Below are 20,574 nucleotides of genomic sequence, written 5' to 3' on the forward strand. Positions count from 1 at the left end.
AGTCCAACACTTTTTGAGTTAAATATGATATAAAGATGTTTCATGGGCTGTATGTCCCGATATAAATTTATATGGCAAGTGTTATATAACAAAAACGGCCATATAACCTGTCAAAAATCTTTACAATTTTAAAATACTGCACATTTCTTTTTCTTTTCCTTTTTAAAGAAAACTCAATATATACACGTGTGGAATATCCAATGAAATTTGACGTTACAATCGATCGAGCAGTAAAATGACGTCACAATATGTTTTGACGCCGATAACGTTGTTGCCATTAACTAACTTACATTACGTCATTTGTGTTTTTGGTTACAGATATGCGGACTGTAAATACAGTGCAGTAAAACTTTCTCCGTGTCTGTATCAATAAAGAAAGACATCATGAACGAAATAGTGCCGTAATATATTGTAAATTTCACTGACTGGACGATATTTTATTCTAGCCGTGTATATAAAACTAAATTGATACAAAATGTGGAAAACAATGAAGAAAATAATTGCTGGGGCGGAGAGTGAAGCTGAAATAATAGGGGATAAATCTGCCAGTCCAAAAATTGAGGAAATTCCTGAGGAAGAGACAACTAAAGAAAGCACGCCGATGCCGAAAAAGAATTTACGTAATTCACGTAAGTGATTTTTTCTAATTTTTTATTATTAAATTACAGGCGTTTTAAGGAATATTGGAAGTTCAAATTAAAGTAAGATAAGTGAGGGGAAGGATGTTGATAACTATATTTTTCAATAGATATTCAATATTTGCACCGTAGAAATATACACATATACACATTGTCAAATAGATTATTTCAAATTTTACTTTTATAGTAATTTATATGTGACAATTACAATGCCGAAAGTAACTTCTAGATCTACACATTATTTTACAATGGTGAATAATCAATGGTACATGTGACGGTACAACAGTTTTGTTGTTGTTGTTGATACCGATTCGTTTATCTAATTTCAAGTTCTAATCCATACACAAACACTTTCCCCCATGCGTTCATTTAGCATACCTATCTGTACTTATTTACAGTATTGTTACAGTGGGCTCATTTATAAATCATAACATTCATTGATTTACCGCATGGGAAATTAGGTCGCAAGAACTTGTTAGATCGTTAAACATAACAAGATTTACATGTATAAATAACGTACATGAACATTAACTTTTACCTAGTGTACCTACGATAGAAACTTTATGTTTTTCTATCAATAAAGATTATATGTAAATTATATTTTAAAACTCTTTTTTTAAAGAACACATTTTTACTTCTTTAGGAAGGGCAAACATAAAAACATAAATTTTATAATGTTTACTATGGTGGCATATTTCTGCCACCAGATAACCTGATAACAAACTAGTTAATTAAGAGGTTAACTAGTTACGTAACTAGTTAACCTGATAATTAACTAGTTAATTATCAGGTTAACTAGTTACGTAACTAGTTTATTTTTTCAATAAAGAAAAGATCATAACGGGAAATAAATGCATGTTAGTGCCTGCAACTGCCATCCTTTTATTATATTATCATCTTAAAATTAAGAGGTTAACTAGTTACGTAACTAGTTAACCTCTTAATTAACTAGTTAATTATCAGGTTATCTGGTGGCAGAAATATGCCACCATAGTTTACATAATGGTTTTTAAAATGTTAGATGTTTGTTACCTGAAGAAATTAGCGATAAATGTAAAATAATTTGACATAAAGGTAACAAAAAATGTAAACAAAATAGTATTTTGAATTCCATACTAAGTATAAATTTACTGTAACTGTACATTTAGCAGCAGGTGAAAAATATGGTTCAATTAATTGGCTAATGAGTAACTTTTTGGACACTAAAAGTTCATCAAAATAAAAAAGCTTTTTAGAAATAAAAGCATTTATGAGGCATAACGGGCCTTCAAAGGAGCTAGCTCATTGTTGCATTGAAAAACTATAGGCAACAATGCTCCTTGTAAGGGGGGTTTAACTCCTTAATGCAAATTTGAAGAATGAATAATTTTGTGAATTTATCTGTTTCCAGAGTGTATATTTTTTACTGTTGTTGTCGGTTTTGATAATGACGATGATGACAAAAACAACAACAACAACAACAACAACATTAATGATAATGATAATAATATCAATAATACATGTAATAATAATAGTAATAATAATAATAATAATAATAATAATAATGATAACATTAATGATGATGATGATGATGGTGATGATGATGATGATGATGATGATGATGATGATGATGATTGATAATAGTGATAATAGTGAGGATGTTGCTGATGCCGCTGATGACATTATGTAATGATGATGATGATGATGCTGATGATGATGATGATGATAATGATGCTGATTATGATATTATAAAACAAGGATAATGATAATAATAATTTTCTGTGTGACTTATTATATATAAATACTTCAGCAAGAAGCCGTACACCCATGGGAACCCTCATTGTACCAGAAGGCGGAAAACCTCTAACAACTCTTGGTATATATAACTTTCATACTGGGCATAAAGATCAAAATGAGTAAAACTTTATTTGAACAGTTTTAGTTTTCTGCCATTAAATCGCAATTTATTACATAATTGGTTAAACATTATTTGCTTGCTTTTCTGTTTATTTGTTTATCTAATCCTATGTTATACTAATTCTGTCCTCTTTAGCTTATTTCAATAATGACTCGGTGTTTTTAAAGAAATGTTGTTACTATGGTAACCTGTTTTTATATACATGTAGGTATATCATACCCAGGACCATCCGACTACCTCCCTAAAGTTAATATAACCAAGCAAGCTGCACCGCAGTATTCGCTCGTCGGCAAACCAAAACGCCCAGACGGTAAATTTATGAAGACTTTCTATTACTTTTTTTTTGTTTGTTTTTTATTATAGAACTCACGATGAGACAAAAACGTTCTTGCTTTTACAAATGCATGTTTTAGTGTACTTTAATTATTCAATTCACATTTTACTGAATGTGTCGCGTGTGCGTATATCGTTAGTGTGAGCTTTTATATCTCAGGGAGTCATTATCCTACAAATAAATTTGATCATATATCTTGTACTTTATGTGATCTAAGGTAAAATAATGCTATACTAGCAGAATTGTAGGGATAGTGAAAAAAACACAGGAGCATTCAAGATACCGGTAATAATAATTCATTCCGAATCAATGACTCGATGTGTATTTAAACCTATCAAAAGTATTTCATATTTGCTTACTTTACAGAAATTTGAAATAAGAATTAATTAACATAACTATTTCATTAATGTTTTATCTTCCTTTCATTCAGTGACTCGTGACATTCCTGGACCATTTAATTACAACTGTTCGGGCGATATTATTTGGAAGAAAAAGAAAGTGACACTGAAAGGCCGAGAGAAAAGTCATTTTGAAATGGAAGGTAAGGTATCAGAACGTTTATGGCAAACAATCTAAACAAATTTCAATCATTTTGAAAGATACATTAAGTGATAAACTGCATGCACATTACTATATAACATTACTATATATAACAGTTTCCGGACGTAGTTACAAATAATTCAAAATGAAAGAAATATCAATGAATGAATAGCAAAATAATACTCTCATTGAACGTGTTTTGTAAAAATCCACACGTCAGAACATGAAAAAAAAAACCGGACAGTATTTTCCACAACTTCTTAACGATTAAATTGACTTTATAATACTTCATCATTTTTTTATTATATTTTTTTATAAAAGTCATTAATAAACATGTTTTTCAGCCGAGAAGACTGCTAGTGTATTGGGCAACTACAAAGTTGACTACCGGGCAACAGGAAAGGACGGTCCAAAGTTTAAGATGGGAATTAGACTTGACAGCAAGATAGTCCAAGGTCCTGCTAACAGCTTAGTGCAACCAGTTGATACAAAAGGTGACACAATCATACAGTTCTTATTTGAGCCGCGTCACGACAAAACCAACATAATGGGTTTGCGACCAGCATGGATCCAGACCAGCCTGCGCTACTGCGCAGTCTGATCAGGATCCATGCTGTTCGCTATCAGTTTTGCTACTTGTAAGCGAACAGCATGGATCCTGATCAGACTGCGCGGATGCGCAGGCTGGTCTGGATCCATGCTGGTCGCAAACGCACTATGTTTGTTTTTGTCGTGACGCGGCTCATTTAAGTAGCCATATAACACATATTCTAACACGACCTGCATTTTTCCCTAATGAACATAGAAGAACCTTAGCTGTTCTACAGAAATTAGAAACATTCTTCTGTCGCTATCGCTCCCGTCGAAGTTTCTAATTTCTGTAGAACAGCACGGATGAACACTAACATATACATAAAATCACTGTTTGACGTTCTATATTTAGACATGTGACGTAATCATAATATATCAAACTCCTCACACTGATTACCTCCCTTGGCAGAATTGTAATCACTGCCTTCACAGACGTCACATGATGATGAAAGTCACATGACGTAACGTCGAAATTCAAATGTAAATATCGACCGTTACATAGAAAAATCTAACGTCATTTTTCTCTTTCTGTTTTATTTTTAACTTTTTGTACCTATGTCCGTTATATTTTAACAAAAAATTATCAAAAGTACACAAAATAATGAAAAATAAATTAAAAAGCTAAAAAATATAAATATCCAAATTTGGATATTTCAATGTTTGTGATGGCAGAGATCTCTGTACTGATAAGGGGAGATCACTGCGTAGGAGATTGATAATATATGTGACGTAACCACTATAAAATCCGACGCGCTGACAATAAGTACGGACACAAATCAGGCGCAATTTTGCTTAATAGCAGGTACGGCAGCATTTATTTGTTTATGTCGTGCTAGAATCGAAATAATATATCCAAATCGGTGATTTTATCGCTGGATAACATCACTGTTTGTCGTTCGGATGCGCATCATTATATCACTCGGGCTACGCCCTCGTGATATAATTTTGGGATATATTATTTCTTAAATAATATTCTGATACGAATACCACCTTAATTTGCAATCAGAATTATTTACGCTTGGTACATTTTAATCTAGAGATTCAAAATATAGGTTCTCTGCTTCACTAAGACATGTTGAGGACAATAGTTTACGAAAGAAGATTAATTCCCCTGGTTTACCAAAGCAACTAGACACACCTCTCTCTACGGCACTTGATTTCTTAATTCGTTTGGACCCACTGGTTAATTAAAGCAGCTTGAGGTCTTTGGTTCCCCGCTCTAAAGCTTGAGCCCCCTGGTTTACCAAAGCAGCCTGGTATCAAAAATTCAGCTGCGGGAACAGACTGTTGCGCGGTAATAATCATGAATTTGCCGAGAATTTGAATATTTTGAAATGAGATTTTGATGTCTTCTTCGCTATAGTTATTATTGACATATATATTTTTTCCAGGTGTCGACACTCCTGGTCCGAACTACAGGCCAAACTCCAGCTACATTGGTCATGGCCCAAAAAAGTCGTTTGGTGTAAGATTTAAAACCAAAAATCCTAAAGGACCCGGTCAGTACAAATTATCAACCACAAATTTTGTTGATTATGATATCGGAGTAAATAGACAAAAATGTACATTTATATGTCTCAAATTCAATGTTTTCCTATTTTTGTGTTTAATTTTTATTTATATTTATTTATTCATTTATTATTTATTTATTTATTTATTTATTTATTTTATTTAATTTATGCAAATGAAGTGCCGGGAAGCAATCGCATCTTCTCGGACCTTTCCGTCGGATAAGTCGGATAAGAACCTGAAGACAATAAGTAAGAAAACACATAACAAATGTATACGGTATTTAGGTCTAATCTACGCTAAGAAACTCAACATGTCAACAAACAGTAATTTAATGCTAGGTGTCTATGACTAGATTTTTACCAATATATCGAGTAAACAACCTGAATTAAGTATATTTAAAGATATAAATGTAAAACAATACATTATTAATAGACATATTTTCAATAATAGTTTTACCGAAAGACTTGGTCAAAAATATACAATCGTTATACATTATCAACAAGAAAAGCATTGATGCAAAGCATCAAAGGGTGTCCATGCAAGATATACAGCAAGTGAAGACAACTTGTAGACATCTGATGACCAGATATTCTTATAAACTTTAAAATGGTTAATTGGTTTTTACCAGAATTGTATAATATTTATGAATGGGCGGACGAAAGACATTGTTAATCATGAACTTTGGTAGGCATGCTAGAAATTAGAATATTATTTTTTTCCACAGGAGCTTGAAATTCTATCAATATTAACGGTAATATCCAAAATATACAGGTCTATAATACCCAAAGTGCAAATTAGTTGTTTGAATATGTTTCATTTTTCATATTTCATTTCCTGCAAAATTCTCCAGTTCGTTATTTATAACTATACGCTACACGAATGACCGTTTCGTTAAACTAAAACTACTTCTTTAAATAGATTTTCGAACTTTCACAATGTTAAGGTCATCATTCTATTTATAGGTACAGCAATACACAATAATCCACTGTGTGTACTACAAAATGATTAATAAAAAAACACCGAAAAGCGCGATTAATTGACGGATAAGATAATTTCATTTATATATGTTTGCATTTCGAAATTCTCCAGTTCGCTATTCATTGTTCGCGACATTTCATTTTTGATAATCAAACACCCTCATACCAATCGGAATGATCGGCTAATATGACCGACGAAAAGGCCCGACCTTTCACAAAATCTGATTTCATTTCATAAGGGGGCTCGCATAATATAATTTAATTCAACTCGTGCAATAAATTCAGTATTGAACTTACACTCATTCAATATCCTCTATTTATGAAATGATTTTGCTTTTACATCTATCCAATTACATGATTTTCATAAATGGCGAAAACATCTACTGTGAATAAATAAGTTATAAAGATCAAAAGTTACACAAAAATAAAAATAAAATAAATTTAGAAAGTGGCACTTATTCTTTATAAATTTATAATTGTTCCGTATAGTTTTATTGTTAAAATCGAGGAGATGGTTTACCTTCCCTAAAAACTTGACCTTGACCTCTTGACCTCTCAAATGACCACCATGACAAGGTGCTAAATTGGACGATATGCGCTGAATTTAGGATTCGAGTACTTGACCTAAAGGTACAAATGTACATACTTTTTTTAGAATACCGGGAAAAATGAACTATTAATAAAAAAAATAATATGAAAAAATGATAGCATTTATGTAAAATGAAATAATAAATGTTGATAACATTTTTTATCAAATGACATGAAATATTTAATCGTTCTATAATCTACAGCGAAATGACATAATGCGAACACTCCGTAATTAAGTCATTGAATTCTTAAATACATTTACATTATTTCAAATTGATCAATACATTTTTAAAACTAACTTTCACTGACTTTATACGCTTGTTGATTTTATATAGTTTTGTTTGACTTAAGACGGAATTCAATATGGCTACATTGAATTCCAATATTTAACTCCATTATTTTAACTAACAGAAACGTTTTAAATCATGAAAGAGCATTGTTTTAAGACAATGTGAAAAATGAAAAAAATTCGTCAATTTTACATTGTAAAGATCTTGTTACTTTGATTGTTTTTGACATTTAAATAACTGAGTGCCTTTGTTTCAACTTGGATATTTTTAATTCTGATTATATATGTATCTCCATATGTTTTTAATTAATAGCAACAATTTACTGAAAGGATGTAGATTTATTTAACGGTGCGTATTTAAAAATGATATTTATGATTATTTTCTTATATGAAATTCAAAGTAAACGTTTGGCACATAAGGCGCCTATAATGAATGCGTGTTCTAACATTTCATACTTCGTCGCATATTCATATTATAACATTTCATATAGTCAGCATGCGGTGTAAAAATCTTTTATACAAGTTTAAATTACAGTTCAAAAATATATTGCTAACAATATTATTCTATATAATATATAATGATGGACCTAAAAGATAAAATATACACTTTAACTTGTTGCAAATGAGCTCAGACATTTACACTATCGACATACCAAACTTCGAATGTCTTCAGGTGTAAGCAATCTTTAGACATCCAGGATATATACATGTACATTAACAATTCTTATTTGTTTGTTAATTAAATGTGCGATATAACAAAAGGACAAAGTTATCGTTTTAACAACACATTTAAATGGTATTCTTAGAATTTACCGAATATTCACAAAACAAAATATATATAAAGCTTTTGATGGTTTTCTTTCACGAATATATGTGTATACTTATCTTTGATGAGTTAGAAATACTCAATAAGAGAACCAAATCAACTAAAAATTAAAAATAGGGATCTATTTTCTTTATTTAAAAAGAAAGCTCTACTTTTCGTGTTATTCCATGCTCAATAATGCCGGAGGAACAAAACTTAGTGTTCATGTTAAATTATATATGCTTAATTCACGAATTCGTACATGTGTTCATGTCATTTATAATAACAAAATGAAATGAAAATAACTTTACTGATTGCAGTTTCTATGACACTCGTCTTATACGAAATATTTTGTGTTCAAATGTTTGTTTTTGTACTTTCTGTGATTGTCATTTAATGATCCACCGCTAGGATTCTTGCCTTATGCACGGAATCTATTATCGTTTAGCATTTTATCACGGGCGTCACGGGTTTTAGTATATCTATTTTATCACTTACCACGCTAAATATCTTAATTGAACTTGTCCGTCTTTCGATCTGGACAAAAACTATTCAACATTTTAAGGAAAATTTCAAAATATGTACTAACTGAATAATTAATAGACAAACAATGATAAGGCGTACCGAATTACTTCGGTCTGTACTAATCATAAAGGTGGAATTTGATGTCACGTGCAGGTTAATGGTCAATAAATCATTACTATTACTGGTCTGCTTAACCGTCAATTTTTCTATAATTTTATTCATGTGAGTTGAAATATTATTTTAATTTGTTGACATAAATCGAAATACATATATGTACTAGTATTCTCTTTATCATTATAACAAAGTTGAATGCTTTTTCCCTCTTGAGGATTTTTATTACAAATAAGACATATTATTGGTATATCTTTTCAGGTCCAGGTGATTATGACGTACCCACAACACACCGTGGCCCCTCCCATTCGTTTGGGATAAAACTTCCGGAACCCTTGAATTGTACAGCAAAGTGTGTGCTGACTTTTTTTACAAATGTTAACAAATTGTTATTCATAGATTACATTTCAGTACTGTACAATTACACTTTAAATATGGACAATTTATAGAATTACTAAATAGATAAAAATCAGGAGAAGTTTTCTTTTCTCAATCACAAAATACAATTATGAGTGCTTGATTAGCGGTGACTGACCGTTACTGGATACATATGCCACAGAAAATTGTGATTCATTCAGTTATAGCCTTTATTAATTTTAAGACCGGGCTAACAAGTGAACTATTCCCATGTCGTAAACTTGTTGCACAATTTCTGTAATGGACTTACCCTGTTTGGAATTCGCGTTAAAGGGATTTAATTTTCTGATAATGGTGTTTAGATTAGTTTTACTCATCCTGGAAATTTCGTCTGGTATAGAGTGCCAGATGAATCGCGTACTCTAAAATTGTCGTTTCGGTGCATTTTATGAAAGGATTAAGTCTGCATGCCTCGTGTCCGCACAATGGACAAATTCCCTCGGACGGATTTTCCGATCCGGACCATGCAGGCAGCAATAAAACAGCCTCGTCAGATTTCTATCTTAGACAGTAACGCAGCCAGGACTGTAAAGTTTCGCGTATTTCTTTAATTCAAATTAATATACAATTCAATATATGAGCCGTGCCATGACAAAACCAACATAATGGTTTGTGACCAGCATGGATCCAGACCAGCCTGCGCATCCGCGCAGTCTGATCAGAATCCATGCTGTTCGCTATCAGTTTCTCTACTCGTTATAGGGTTTGTAAGCGAACAGCATGGATCCTGATCAGACTGCGCAGTAGCGCAGGCTGGTCTGGATCCATGCTGGTCACAAACGCATTATATTGGTTTTGTCGTGACACGGCTCATATAATATTTCAGGTGTTAACAAGTTCAGTCCTGCAGCAAACACGTATAACATAAGAACAACGATCGGTAAAGCTCCTGCAATCACGATATCTGGTAGAGGAAACATATCTTCGTCAGGTACTGTATTACTAACGATACTGATATCTAAAACAACTTTTCTTTTCTCCATATACTTATAAATAGTAATAGCAAAATTTAAAACTTATATCATGACACTGACACTATCATTTACTTTTTTCAAAACCAATGATAACTTAATCTGTTTTGATTGCATTGCTTTCTTATGGTCTATAAATTGAATTGCGTACCAATCTTTATAATTGCGTTTTAATAAGTTATTCCCTAAAACTTGTAAATGAATACTTATTGCGTGGTCCAGATCTACATAGGCCGTATTCGAACCAGTTATCTGTATTTCGAAGCGGTACTGCCACAAGGGTGAGATTTTTATTTAAAAAAAAAACACTTGTAGTTGCAGTTATGATAGTTATAAAAACACTGTATATGTTGGTACTTAACGTACTCAGATTAAGTTGAAATGACACACATGCATATAACAAGTTGAATGATCATTGAGTGACGAAAACTGAATATCGCTTAAGCCGGTGCCGGGGGAGATGTTCTACATTATCTTTTATAATCAGGCCCAATCATATAGAGCCTGTAATTGTCATATAAAGATTCCCCTGGATCATCCCTTTACCAGATTGTTTTTTACATTGGAACAGCATTGTTATGACTTATTTTCCGTTTCGTTTCCTTTTTTTCCCCTTTATTTCTATTTATTTCTATTCTTTTCTTTGATGTACCTCCATTGAATGATTTCTTCTGTGATAATTATCTCTGTAGGCACTCGCTCAATTAACCTAAAACAAGAACTGGGTTACAAGGAGTATGTTTAAAAAGCCAAAAACAATGCGCCTTCCATTGTATGCTTTACTTTGTTGATCATTAACTTGTTTTAAATCTCCAAAAAGTCATTTAAAGAAATTTGATACTCTCTTAAGCGGTTACAGATCACTATTTTTTGTTGTGTTTATATGTCATTTTAATACGCACTGTTTAACATATCAAGTTTTTGAAGAAAAAAATACAATAAAAAAAGAAAGAAAAAAATACACTGGCATTAATTTGTAGCAACAAGATTTTGTGCCAATGATATACCACTTTTAATGACTTTCTGATAGGAAATAATAGTAAAATATTGTCCTTTTCAGTACTTTCTTTCTTTTGTCATACTAAAATTTAATGAATTAAATCAATGAAGTTATTTGACGATAGCAAACATTCTTGATTTACTTCACAGTACAATATGCTTTATGATACTAGTATCTGGATAAATCAATAACTCAATATAGAAATAATTCAATACTTAGTCAAATAGTCTTGATAGACCAAGCTTTACATCATAATCCCGGGGTCGTTGGTTCAAACCGTACATGACTCCGTGTTTGTCAGTAGTCAGCACTTCCGGCTAGCAGGAAACTTTATACACTCAACTCAACCCATACCGGGGTATTATTGGAAAACATTCTCTCACATTGGAGCTATACCATTGGCCAATTTCAAATTTAGCTTCTGAATTAACCAACCACATGAAACGGTTCTAATCTGATTTCCAAAAACTTTAAACAACATTAACTTTGATATATTTAGAAAAAAACGGGTATTTTTTCAGTTGGAATTGCATTAAAAGGATAAGTGAATTCTTTGAAATAATAGTGTATCCGTTCTTATCTTTTTCTTGATCTATCTATCTATTCTTCATATCTTTATCATTTCTCACTATATCTAGAGTCAAAGGTACCATGCCCAACCACTTACAACCCAAGATATACTTGTTCCAACGACAAGTATAGAGCCGTGACCATGACCTATAGATGGTTCGACACAGATGGTAAGGTTATTTGTTGTAACTTCAAGTATGGTGTAAAATAAGGAATAAAATACAGAAATCTTCTGCGTAACTGACTCGCTGTATAAACTCTTAATCGACAAAAAATTAGAATCTACGGTCCTTTCAATTAAATATTTACCTGTTAATGATGTTCTGTATTTTATTCTTTATCCTCAGCACACAATTAAGATGCATTGGCAGTGAGAATTGAATGTTTAAGAATGAAACAGATATACCATTTGTTTCATTCTTAAAATATTTTATTAATTTCATCGCCGATGCTATATTAATTGTTATAATGATATTGAATGTATGTGTAAATGTTGTTAGCATGTTTAATTGTAACATTTTAGAATGGGAAAGAAAGGCGATACACCGAGGTATCAGCGATTCCAAAGTAGGTCAGAGGGTAGTATGCCGACACAAAGGTCACCTATAAGTGATGTCGGGAGTGTCTCCCTACCTAGCATTCGGGGCGCTTCGCGGATGTCGATCAAAAGCCACCGTAGTAATATGGGATCACGAATGCACCTTCCCTCCGATTTTGATACCCCAGGACCTGACTCATATAATATCAAATCTACTATAGGCACAAGTCCGGCGCCTTTATTCAAAGGTGACAGGTCAAGGACATTTGGAAATGCAAAGTCATCAAATGCAGTGTTCTTGTTACCGCGACTGGCAAATGCCACACCAGCGCCAGGTGCATACAACTTAGGAACCAGCATAGGTAAAGGACATACATCCACGTTTGGGCATGCCAGTCGGCAGTCAAGGTTTGCTGGAGATCGTAACAACAACGCCGTCTTCTTGTTGTCGAAATATGATGACCCTAGTCCAGCGCCTACAAGATACAACATTAAGTCTTCTCTTAGTGACCATACATCATTTCTAACAAAAGAAAACAGCTTGGCGCCTGGGGCGACTTTTTCACGTGCTAAAAGGGACGCGCACTTTGCTGGAGAGAGAAACGCGCGTTTCCTGTTACCTAGGACAATTCCTAAAAACCCACCACCCACTTCTTATAAGACTGAGGATTATTTATCAGTGGGTAGAAATACAAAGGGTTCAACGTTTGGGCGCGAAAGACGTAATGCTCGTTTCCCTGGGGATACCAGGGCCAAGTTTTTGCTTATGGAAAGAATGGACCAATTTAAGAGACCCCATTCCTTTTCTCAGTACAGTACAGACTACTAGTTAGATAGATTATGAAATAATTTTAACGAAACTGTGATATTTTTGTGTTGTGGTTTATACGTCGTGATATTTTTTTTGTAAATTCATATTTTATTATTTTATGTATAACCATTGCCAGTATGTAAGCCATTATAATTCCTGCTTTATATTTGAAGAAAAAAAGAAATGTTGAGATTAGTTTACAGAGAGAAGAAAAAAAGAACAGAAAGAGTTTGAGATTCTATTTAAAGCATTATCGGTTAAAGCTATTTATTTTACGTTGCGTTAAAATACTGTCGTTTTCTCTTTTTTTTTCTTTAAAATGTATTGGATATGTACACACTAGATTTTTATACAGTCACGTACAAAGATATGTTCTATGCTTCAATATGTATAATACTCGTATTGTACCTTGAAAAGTTTTCATGTAAATCAAAATTAGACATGCATACTGAAGAATTATCGGTGAAAAACACAATTTTTTTTATAAAACATGTGGGCTTTATGACAATTCTTTATAAAAACACGAGGACTTTAAGACATTTCTTTATAAAAACACGTGGAAATTTTGACAATTCTTTATAATACACTTGGACTTCATGACAGTTCTTCATTAAAACACGTTGACATTATGGGAATTCTTTATAAAAGCACGTGGGAATTGTTACAATTCTGATTGAATGAATGCAAATTGCAACTAACTTGCATTTCCTTTTTAGTATGTGTTGATTTAAATATTTGTGTTAATACATCTAAATGTTCACTTCCATATTTATTTAAGATTTGTTTCAAATAAATTACATGTTGTTTACAATTAAGCTATCAAAATCATCCTTCTTAACTTTCGAAAATATGCCATATAACGCACTTAAATAAATTATATTTCATACATGCATTGTTAATTTTACACAAACAGATATATGCTTTCAACTCCATCAGCATCAACTGATTTTAAAAGTTTTTATCAAAATTGGAATATCAAAACTTACATGTATTTGATAATTTTGTTGTCAATTCTAAAAAATCGTCATGTACTCCAGACGTCATGTGAAAAGATCAGTCGTTAGTAATTGTGAGACTGTCTTTATTTGAGCCGCGTCATGACAACACCAATCTAATGCGTTTGCGACCAGCATGGATCCAGACCCGCCTGCGCATCCGCGCAGTCTGATCAGGATCCATGCTGTTCGCTTACAAACCCTATAACACGTAGAAAAACTGAAAGTGAACAGCATGGATCCTGATCAGACTGCGTGAAACCCACTGACTGAATCCGAGCTATAACTTTAACTTGTTGGTTAACAATTATGATACCGACCTTTTATGTTTAAAAATAGAATCTTATTTAAAAATTTAAACGGTTTTGTCAAGATGCTTTGTTTCGAAGGCTAGACTTTTTTTTATTACTGTATGTATTGATGACGCAATAATTGCATAAATTAAAGTTGTGTATATAGAAGAAGACACATTATGTACATTGACTACTTTACTATTATCCTTACAGAAGTACAATTTTAGACTTAGGTAGATACATGAATATGGATCTGAGGCATTTCAGATTTTCTGTCAATTAAGATTTTTCATACGACTTACACGTGATTATTAATCTATTAACGATCAAACACGGACCTATTTCAGGGTTGCAGCTAACTGGTCCTTTCCGTAAAAGAGACCGCAACAGATTGATTATTACTATTAGTCCCCATTTAATTTGTGACCATTTATTCCTACGTATAATAATATTAAATCTTCCAACTTTCGTCTTTCTTACATAAGTCAAGAAGCCAGGTCCTGCCGATTATAATGTGAAGCACGTGAATCTAAAACGGAACCCAGTTTACACGTGCAGGCAACGCGTGAAGGGGTCATATCCAGATTTAGCCGCATATGATAAAGGTTGGTTTATAAAATTTTACGTTCTTTTTCATAACATTTTTTTACTCTTATTTTAGTTTATACAAATTTATTTTAGTTCGATTGTGTTGGAAGCTATAAGCTTATTGAAACACTCTCAAATCCGTTCCTGGAACCAACCAGTACTTAGCAATGAAAATAAAAAAAAATGTTGCTCAAGGAAACAACGGCTTACCCTTGACAGGGGTTGAACCCATGCGGTAAGAGCGTCTGGACGTCATTCTTGATTTCAATGTAAAAATGTACAAGGTTAGCTTTTAAAAAAGCTAGTAGCGACTCGCTTCGTAATTTTTTTCCAGGGGTGCGTTTAAATGTAAAAATGACAGTTCTGTTAACTGAAGAGACTTCAGCGAACATCAAAATAAAAGTGACATAAAGTTATGGAAGCCAGTTCTCTCAGTTTAACAAAGAAGAATATGAGTATATATGAAGATGCATGTAAACAGATAGAATGAAGTCCCTATGTCTATGCACATTTACTGTATGGCCTGTTGACCTTGACCAAATAAATGTTAGATAGGTAGAATTCATAAAGATGTCTCTTTTTACGAAGTTAAGTTGTAATATGTTATTTAGTATTGGAATGAGTGACAGACACAAGTCCTAAAGTAAACACAAGTTGTCAATCAATTCAGCCAGAAAAGCCGGGATCCTATTAAAAATATAGGGATCCCGGAAATTGACCAGTCTAAGATGTTTTTCAGATAAGCCGGGATCCTATTAAAACATATAGGGATACCGGGAATTGACCAGTTCAAGAATATAGTTTTCAGAAAAGCCGGGATCGTATTGAAATATATAGAGATCCCAGGAATTGGCCAGTTCAAGAATAAAGTTTTCAGAAAAGCTGGGATCGCGGGATTTGACCAATTCAAGAATGTAGTCTTTGATTTTTCCAATTAATTAGGCATATAATTATAAGTATTGGGATTTCCCCATTTTAAGTTAGTTAATAAATAGCTCTAAATATATTTATATCATAAGTTTAATTAATTTAACGTTCATAACATACAATAAAAAAAACTTAACGTTTAATGTCCTTTCATTACGACAATAATCAACACAAAAATAGTCTCTATATCTTTAACGATCCCGGATCCCGGCCAGTCCGGGCGTCCCGGATCCCGGCCAGTCCGGGCGTCCCGGATCCCGGCCAGTAAATATATACACTAAAAACCGGAAAGGATAAAATGACCGGAAAAAAAGGAAAAATAAAAAAAATGCACAGAACCAGATGTACACTTATGTTAATTAACCAAACGAAAACTTACTACAGAGGAACAGGTGAGGTCGCTAAATCAAAAGTCAGTGTAAATATGATTTATTGAAAAGAATTCATGAAAACAAACATTTTAATCATCATTATATCTTTGCGCTCAAAATAATACTTGCTGCTTTTTAAAAATGGCGTGAAAATTGAAGGTTTTTTGACGCTATGTAAGATTAAATTTGATTGACTAAATAATTTTGGATCCTAGCCTTGATAGATAAATTTTGTAGAAAGCTGGAAGCCAAGCTTCGATAAAATTTTTGGATGGATTCGGAGTTTTAGGTTGTTTTTCAGTAAAATCCTAACGTAATACCGGCAAAATTAAGAAAAAAACATATTTTTTGTTTATTTTCTACGTAATTTTCTATGATCAAAAAGAGTTGTAAGACAAAATTAAAAAATAAATAGATTTATAAACTGTAATAATAAACCATACATTCAAGTCGGAAAATGATCATGATTTTTTTGTGAAATCCGAAATCGATGACAAAATATTTTTTTTTTCTTCAATTTTAAGAATGAATGAAAATGAATATCGGCAACAGATAAAAAGTGTTTCAAAAACACGTAAATTTTGTTTAAGGCACTTATAATCTTTTCAGGGCGTGATATTAATCCCGGACCTGGTACCTACAATACGTCTAGAGATATTACCCACGGCCAGAAACCAGCATACAGCTTGGGGAAACGGCTAAAAACTGTTTCAGACAGTAAGTACTTTATAACCCGTTCTGGAAATTCAGTTTGAACATATTTATTAAATCTCGCTTGCAAAACAAGTTCTCGTAACTTATATATATTAATCACCATCTAGTCCGCTTCCTGGAACGAACCAGTACTTGTGTCATATAAAGAAATATGCTCGTGACCCGAATAGGGCTCGAATCCATGATCCTTGGGTTGAGAGGCAGACCTCTTAACCACGAAGTCACTGCTCCCAGTTTTAGTTGTTGTTCTCTCGATATAGAAGAAAGTTAAAAATAATGATGATAAAAAGAATCACGCGCTTACATATAGAAAACATATGACATTACACATTTGAGCGCACAGTCTGATCAGGATCCAAGCTGTTCGCTTACCAACTCTATTACAAGTAGAGAAACTGATAGCGAACAGCATGGATCCTGATCAGACTGCGCGGATGCGCAGGCTGGTCTGGATCCATGATGGTCGCAAACCCATTATGTTGGTTTTGTCATGGCGCGGCTCATTTTATCTACTATGCAAATTACCGTGTTATCTTGACTCGGTGTAATAATTAACATTTTTAGAGGAAAATATGCTAGAGTCTCGTTAACGCCGTACACAGTTACCCTCGAGCTAGATATTCCGTCTATACCGGAAGCCGGTGTAAGATCCTTATTAATTCGGAACTGCCTAGGATATTATCTATAATTATCTATATATTATCCTTATCCGAAGACTGACGGAAAGGGCCGAGTAGTTGCGATTGGATCCTTATTATTAACTACTGTGCAAATTCCGTTGTAATCTTTACTTTAGTAATCAATAATATTTTAGAGGAAAATATGCCAGGACCAAATGCTTATTCACCAGAAAAGAAGGACAAGCCGGGCAGCAAGAAGGCACCCTCATTTAGTATGGCAGGAATACTTGTCGCACCTAATAGTATGTATAAAGTCTTCATTCATAAAAGTTTAAATGTCAAAAATATTAAATATTAATATTAAATATTAATAATTTAATTAATACTTTAAAACTAAAACCTCTTAAGAATTCTTACTGTTAACATTTATTCTAAAAATATATGTCAGTTACCCACGGTATATATTCCGTACAACATACTTCATTATCTACGGAATATATACCGTGGGTAACCGGTCCAACAATAACGTGAAACCAACCTTATTGTATCAACTATATCTAACATTATATAGTAATGTGAAGTGAATTCTATTGATCTATGCCTAATAACTTCAGATATGAAAGCTTTCCCGGGGCCGGGAGAATATTCACCAAATGCAAAGGTGTATGAAACAGAAAAAGGAAAATGCACGATTGCAACTCGTCTCCGGAAAACGGAATGTAAGTGTAAAAATATTTTGCAAAAAATATAATAATTTATATGAGTCGCGTCACGACAAAACCAGCATATTGCGTTTGCGACCAGCATGGATCCAGACCAGCCTGCGCATCCGCGCAGTCTGATCAGGATCCATGCTGTTCGCTATCAGTTTCTCTACTTGTAATGGTGTTTGTAAGCGAACAGCATGGATCCTGATCAGACTGCGCCATGTTGGTCGCAAACGCATTACGTTGGTTTTGTCGAGACGCAGCTCATATTTCCTCAAGATATGATACATTGTAAATATAAAACAAATAAGTCGACAAAACCCTCATTGAAATCTGTATGATTTTACTTAATAATACAAGTTAATGGCTTAACCATGTTACTTTCTGTTACAAAGTTAAAGGCACATTATGCCTCAAAAACAAATAAATTTTTACTTCCTAAGAAAGGCAAAAAGGATTTTTATAAATAATGATTAAAAGAATGTTAGAGTCTTGTAACTTGAAGAGGAAGTAACGATACATGTGAAATAATTTGTCATAAAATGAAAAGGAAGAAGTATTTTGACTTTTATACAAAATACTTATCCACTATAACTGTACTTATTGCCAAAGAGCAACAGATGGAAACGATGGTTCAGGTTATTGGCCAATGATTAACGTTTTGGATACTATCAAAGAACACCAAAATTTTTAAAAGCTTTTGCGAAATAAAAATTAAAAAGTATTTCTAAGGCATAATGAACTTTTAATGAAGTTATGTTCTTTTTCAAATTCCCTTTCATGCCCCAATACCTTTAAGAGCTACTACTATTATATCAATATGAAACGAAAAAGGTCGTCTTCTGCTATCTATTGTCACATTTTATCTTTTATTTCAGCTTATGTGAATCCAGTGGCACCAAATTCATATACATTACCAGAGCTAATGACCGGCAAAAACAAGGGCATGGTATTAAAGTCCCGTGCTAGTCCGTATGTTTATTCCGGTTTCAGAACCAACAAAATTGTAGAGCCAATACCCCTTCCACCTATAACCAACTGAAATTCTCGAACTTGCAACTTTATACCGAAACATTTTTAAACGAAATAATAAATTTTACAAACTTATTTATCAATTTCTCAATGTTTTCAATGACTTTTATGGAAAAAAATCCATGAATTTAAATTTATTAACTAACGAATTTAACTCGCTACAGTGTTGGAACAGTACCTCTCGACGAATGACAGAAATCATGATTAAAGGTAGAGAAATTTCGCTTCCGGCGATTCTAACATTTTTCATTCATCATCGTATATTATAAATCGGTGTGAGGAGATGATTAAACCGCCTTGATCCTTTGGATCAGGTTAAATGGTTTATTGAATTGTTTGATACTAATAATATTTTTTTTGGTATCGCAGAATGTGCATATGCAAAATGCTACTTCCGTTTCTAAGGAATGTAATCTAATTTAAAAAGGTCTATAGGCCTACATGTTATAAGTAAAGGTATAACATTGTAATAATACTTGGCAGCAACAGATTACCTTTTTGTTTGGAAGTTCAGCAAGAATGCATTTTTTACAATAGGGTTTCTTTTGAAATTGAATGGTTTTTTTTGTTGTTTTTTTTTTTTTTTTTTTCATTCACCAACATCTCAAAAGCATGGCTTGTCAAAGTGACGTTAAGAAAAATGAAAATTAAAAAAACTAAATGTATGAATATCCTCCCCCATTCCACAACACCACCCCACAGCCACCCCCCCCCCCCCAAAAAAAAAAAAAAAAAAAAAAAAAAAAAAAAAAAAACGTTGATCTTTATGGAGATTATGTGTAAAATTCTAATTATATTTCCATTTACAAAATCCCGGGTAAATATATGTGAGTTTCTTGGCAGTGCTATTTTAGAGAATAGGATGTATCGTCAAGCCAATGAGCGGGTACTGAAATGGTAGCAAACTTGGTTTGTTGCAAACTTCACAGAACAGCCACTACGTGACGCTTGCCAGTATTGCTCAGGTAAGTGTGTTTGTATGTTGTTTTGAAATATTTTAATATGAAATTAAGATACAAGGGGACCCTTCACACTTGTACAAAATCGAATCCGCAACGAAATTGGACGAAAAGAGTCGAAGCAGTGGAGTCAGGCGCCTTGTATTTTTTACGCACATTCACATATCAATAAGGAAGAAACATCGAAAACAAGCAGCGCGCACGGAGTTTTCACGGACGTTGTACATGAGCTAGGGCTTCGAGAGTTACATTTC

General features: G+C 33.1%; 2 protein-coding genes across 2 annotated transcripts; both read left to right on the forward strand.

Moving 5' to 3' along the window:
• Nucleotides 1-279: 279 nt before the first annotated feature.
• Nucleotides 280-9,417, forward strand: LOC132718726 (uncharacterized). The gene is made up of 7 exons (XM_060702442.1): nt 280-629; nt 2,428-2,493; nt 2,744-2,845; nt 3,300-3,410; nt 3,754-3,903; nt 5,392-5,499; nt 9,069-9,417. Exons 1-7 carry the CDS (start codon nt 476-478, stop codon nt 9,254-9,256), a joined length of 879 nt encoding a protein of 292 aa, XP_060558425.1. The 5' UTR covers nt 280-475; the 3' UTR covers nt 9,257-9,417.
• Nucleotides 9,418-10,016: 599 nt separating this feature from the next.
• On the forward strand, nt 10,017-19,434 carry LOC132718722 (uncharacterized). The gene is made up of 8 exons (XM_060702437.1): nt 10,017-10,155; nt 12,289-13,131; nt 14,619-14,635; nt 14,888-15,007; nt 16,898-17,005; nt 17,817-17,924; nt 18,237-18,341; nt 19,208-19,434. The coding sequence occupies exons 2-8, from the start codon at nt 12,290-12,292 to the stop codon at nt 19,369-19,371; spliced, it is 1,464 nt and encodes a 487-aa protein (XP_060558420.1). The 5' UTR covers nt 10,017-10,155; nt 12,289; the 3' UTR covers nt 19,372-19,434.
• Nucleotides 19,435-20,574: the final 1,140 nt, after the last annotated feature.

Source organism: Ruditapes philippinarum, unplaced genomic scaffold (assembly GCF_026571515.1).
Source record: "Ruditapes philippinarum isolate M1 unplaced genomic scaffold, ASM2657151v2 ctg2256_1_1_1_1, whole genome shotgun sequence".
In the NCBI taxonomy this organism is placed as follows: domain Eukaryota; kingdom Metazoa; phylum Mollusca; class Bivalvia; order Venerida; family Veneridae; genus Ruditapes; species Ruditapes philippinarum.

What these genes read in the sequence shown, in the direction of transcription:
- LOC132718726 (XM_060702442.1), top strand. Translation starts at nt 476, where the DNA reads ATGTGGAAAACAATGAAGAAAATAATTGCTGGGGCGGAGAGTGAAGCT. An exon ending in AAAGAATTTACGTAATTCAC is followed by an intron (nt 630 to 2,427) that starts GTAAGTGATTTT and finishes TAAATACTTCAG; the next exon opens with CAAGAAGCCGTACACCCATG. An exon ending in GCAACCAGTTGATACAAAAG is followed by an intron (nt 3,904 to 5,391) that starts GTGACACAATCA and finishes TATTTTTTCCAG; the next exon opens with GTGTCGACACTCCTGGTCCG.
- LOC132718722 (XM_060702437.1), top strand. Translation starts at nt 12,290, where the DNA reads ATGGGAAAGAAAGGCGATACACCGAGGTATCAGCGATTCCAAAGTAGG. An exon ending in AATACTTGTCGCACCTAATA is followed by an intron (nt 17,925 to 18,236) that starts GTATGTATAAAG and finishes TAATAACTTCAG; the next exon opens with ATATGAAAGCTTTCCCGGGG. An exon ending in TCGTCTCCGGAAAACGGAAT is followed by an intron (nt 18,342 to 19,207) that starts GTAAGTGTAAAA and finishes CTTTTATTTCAG; the next exon opens with CTTATGTGAATCCAGTGGCA.